Genomic DNA, 3150 nt, shown 5'->3' on the forward strand with positions numbered 1-3150 from the left:
AACTGCACTCTATGATCTTTATATCAAGCCTCATTAAAACATGTTATGTATTTTGTTTGATTTTTGTTTTGAATTTAACGTGTCCTTTACATTTCGATAATTTCACAGATTGATCAGTTATTTATCCTATTTTTATTTTTTTTTTACTTTCTTTTACGTTTCTTTTATTTTAATTAATTTTTTTTATCTATAAAAAAAAACTTAAAAATCTAAAAAAAAAGAAAACGAAAAGGTAAGTGATAAGTACATAAATATAAAGCATAATACGTTCTACACGAAATAATAAAACTGTAGTCGACATGCCGCGAAATTAAATAAGCGCGGCTGAATACAAAATCAGTAATTCGAATCTAAAGTTGAAACAAGTATTTATGTTTTATTGTTGCAAAAAAAAATCGAAAAATAGATTCGATCGTTTCGGCGGCTATGCGGAGATGCTGAAAGGATTTGAGGAAATATTTGTTTCGTAAAATCGTGACACAAGCGTCGCGGATTACAACACATTATCGCTATTTTGCGAGACCAACAGGTTCGTTTCAGAATCTCTATTTCGACGTCGTGTCAAATAATTTCTTATTCCTACTGTTCTATCATTTAGCGTCTCAGATAATCGCAAAACACACGCATAAATCAAAAGGAATAAATTCTGTGAAATTCATCCTTTGATTGCTTTTTTTTCGTTATCAACAGACACGCGAATGTAGAACGTGAATTTCTTAATACGTACATTTAAAGTCTAATTGTTGCACAATCGTATCGTAGGTATTTTTACGCTTAGATTTAATTTTGTAACTTCGTCGCTGGCACGCCCACAATCGAGACATGCCAGACACAAGTGGATGATATACTGTGAGTAGTGTGAGTAGTGATAAAGACGAGTTGCGTGAGCGCTACAATATTTAGCGTTGTAAGATTTCATCTGTCAACTGTGAATTAATAATACTTCCATTTGCCGTGAGTTAACAGTAATTGCTCCTAATTGCTCTTATTTTATAGAGTACCTCTTTTTACTTTTTTATGAAACATTACAACTATTACTATTACACGAATTTTTCGCTAATATGTCCACTGTTAAGCTTTACGTTATTCATTTGAAAGTTACAAGTCAAATATTGTCACTTTACAATTGATATCTTCATGTCGTACGCATAGATTAAGACCATTAATTTTAATGAGAGACCCAATTAATTAGTTTAGATCTATATCTATAATTTGTCTAATCATTCTATTATATATATTAAGTACTTATTCAAATATAGTAAGCAGAAATTTTTTTCAACCTTAAGAATAGTTACATCATTTGACGAATTATGCGACATAGTTCTTAACATGGTTAACAGGTTTCTTTATGGAATTGGTTATCTTTTACGATGTAGTTTTAAGGTAAACACACATATACACTTTGAAAAAGTAAAATTTTTTATATAAATTACACGGATAAAAGATTATTAGACTTGATGAACTCGGTGTTCTAATTATAAACGTTTTATGGATGATTTGTACTTTGCCTGTAATAATGATTGAAATTGAATTCTGTCTGGAATAATACGATCCGAACGAAGGCGTTAAAAGTACATTTCATGGTAAAGAAAATAAAATTTACAATAACACGCGAAAGAGAATTGTTTAGACACAACGCACAAACGTATTATACTGCTTTTTTTTCTTTCTTTCTATCATCGAATTAAGATTAAAGAATCTAGACTTTAATCGACAAAATACAAATTTATCGTCAGTTTGATGAGAATAATGAATAATTGAGATGTCATACGTTACACGATAAACGGGATGCGTTCATTAAGCTCTGACGTCACTTCGCAGAAACATTATGTTCCGGCCGATGACTTGCAAACAACCTAACGATTATCGTCTGCAAGATTGATTGTACTTTTTTTGGTTTCATCGTATAGTACCTTATTTGATAGATTTTAAATGTACGTATATGATAATGATGTATTCTATCATCGTAAAGTAACGTAATAAGAAACTTAGTATAAGTGCAGCTAAGAATATATAAATTTTCGTGAGAAAAATTACGCTAAAGTGCTGCTATACGACATATGTACATAGTACATAGAAATACATTTAATGAATAAACTTCATACATAATATATGAAACGCACTTTTTATTATCTATAAATATTATCTATCCTCCTCTTATGATAAATTTATAAACAGACAATTGTGCTTTAATACATAATTCTCCCATTATATGCAATTTATTAAATTATACAATAATATTAATATAAGAATATGATTTAATTATAACTGAATTGCTCGTTTTGTAATAAAATATAATTTATATCCAACGGCAACTGTTATATTTTAGAAAATAACTGATTTATACACTGTATTATAAACGTAAATTATTTAATTATGTATTCTTATTTAATACGTACATAATATGTATATTACTATTACTGCTATCAACAGCGAGCCATACACAAATTGATAATTTGTATCACGGAGTTGTGCGCAAAAATTACCCTAACGATAGTACTTGGCCTTAAAAAATTATCTCTTTTACTGCAATAATATCTAATCTGGACATGCGATGAAAAATAATTTGAAACTCAATAATTAATATTTTTTGTAACCAGGCCTGATTTGCATAATTAAAAAGTAAAAGACCATAATATTTATAAGTCTTCAAATAAATCAAGTTTCTTGATGTCCTAGGAAATTTACGTTTTTTAATATTTGTTATCTTTTGAATATAACTCGTGTCAAGATACCATTTAAAATAAAAAAATATAACTAAAAGCATTTACCTTGCAGATCTAATTAAAAACACTGACCAAAAGTTTACATTACAAAAATCTGTGTAATTTTATAAAAAGAAATAAATCAAAGCAAAGAAAAAATAAAAAGAAATGAAAGAAAAATCTCATATTCAATTATATCGGACGAACGGAGGCCCAAATGCCACCCTCTGCAGCGTTCAGGAAGGTTGTAGCTATCAACTTTAATGGCAATTTTGTCTTCGAGGAAAGCTCTAAGCTGTATTTTTTCAGGAACGTAGCCAGACACGCTTTTACCTGCAGCAGAGCCATTCTCATTCCCACGCACATTCGTGGTCCTTCGCCGAACGGAAGAAAGGCGAATTTCTCGATGCTGTTCTTTCTGTCCGGACCGAATCTATCGGGATCG

The 3150-nt window shown here is 29.9% G+C and overlaps 1 protein-coding gene across 1 annotated transcript in view; it reads right to left on the bottom strand.

The window, feature by feature from the left end:
• Window positions 1-2298: 2298 nt before the first annotated feature.
• LOC105448809 (cytochrome P450 9e2-like) overlaps window positions 2299-3150 on the bottom strand; it is a 4726-nt gene continuing 3874 nt past the window's right edge. The window contains exon 2 of the mRNA XM_011687587.1: window positions 2299-3138. Within this exon, the coding sequence (XP_011685889.1) occupies window positions 2898-3138 (241 nt within the window). The 3' untranslated portion in view covers window positions 2299-2897. The remainder of the gene's footprint in view (window positions 3139-3150) is intronic.

The sequence above is a fragment of the Wasmannia auropunctata genome, unplaced genomic scaffold (genome assembly GCF_000956235.1).
Source record: "Wasmannia auropunctata unplaced genomic scaffold, wasmannia.A_1.0 LD336078.1, whole genome shotgun sequence".
NCBI lineage: Eukaryota > Metazoa > Arthropoda > Insecta > Hymenoptera > Formicidae > Wasmannia > Wasmannia auropunctata.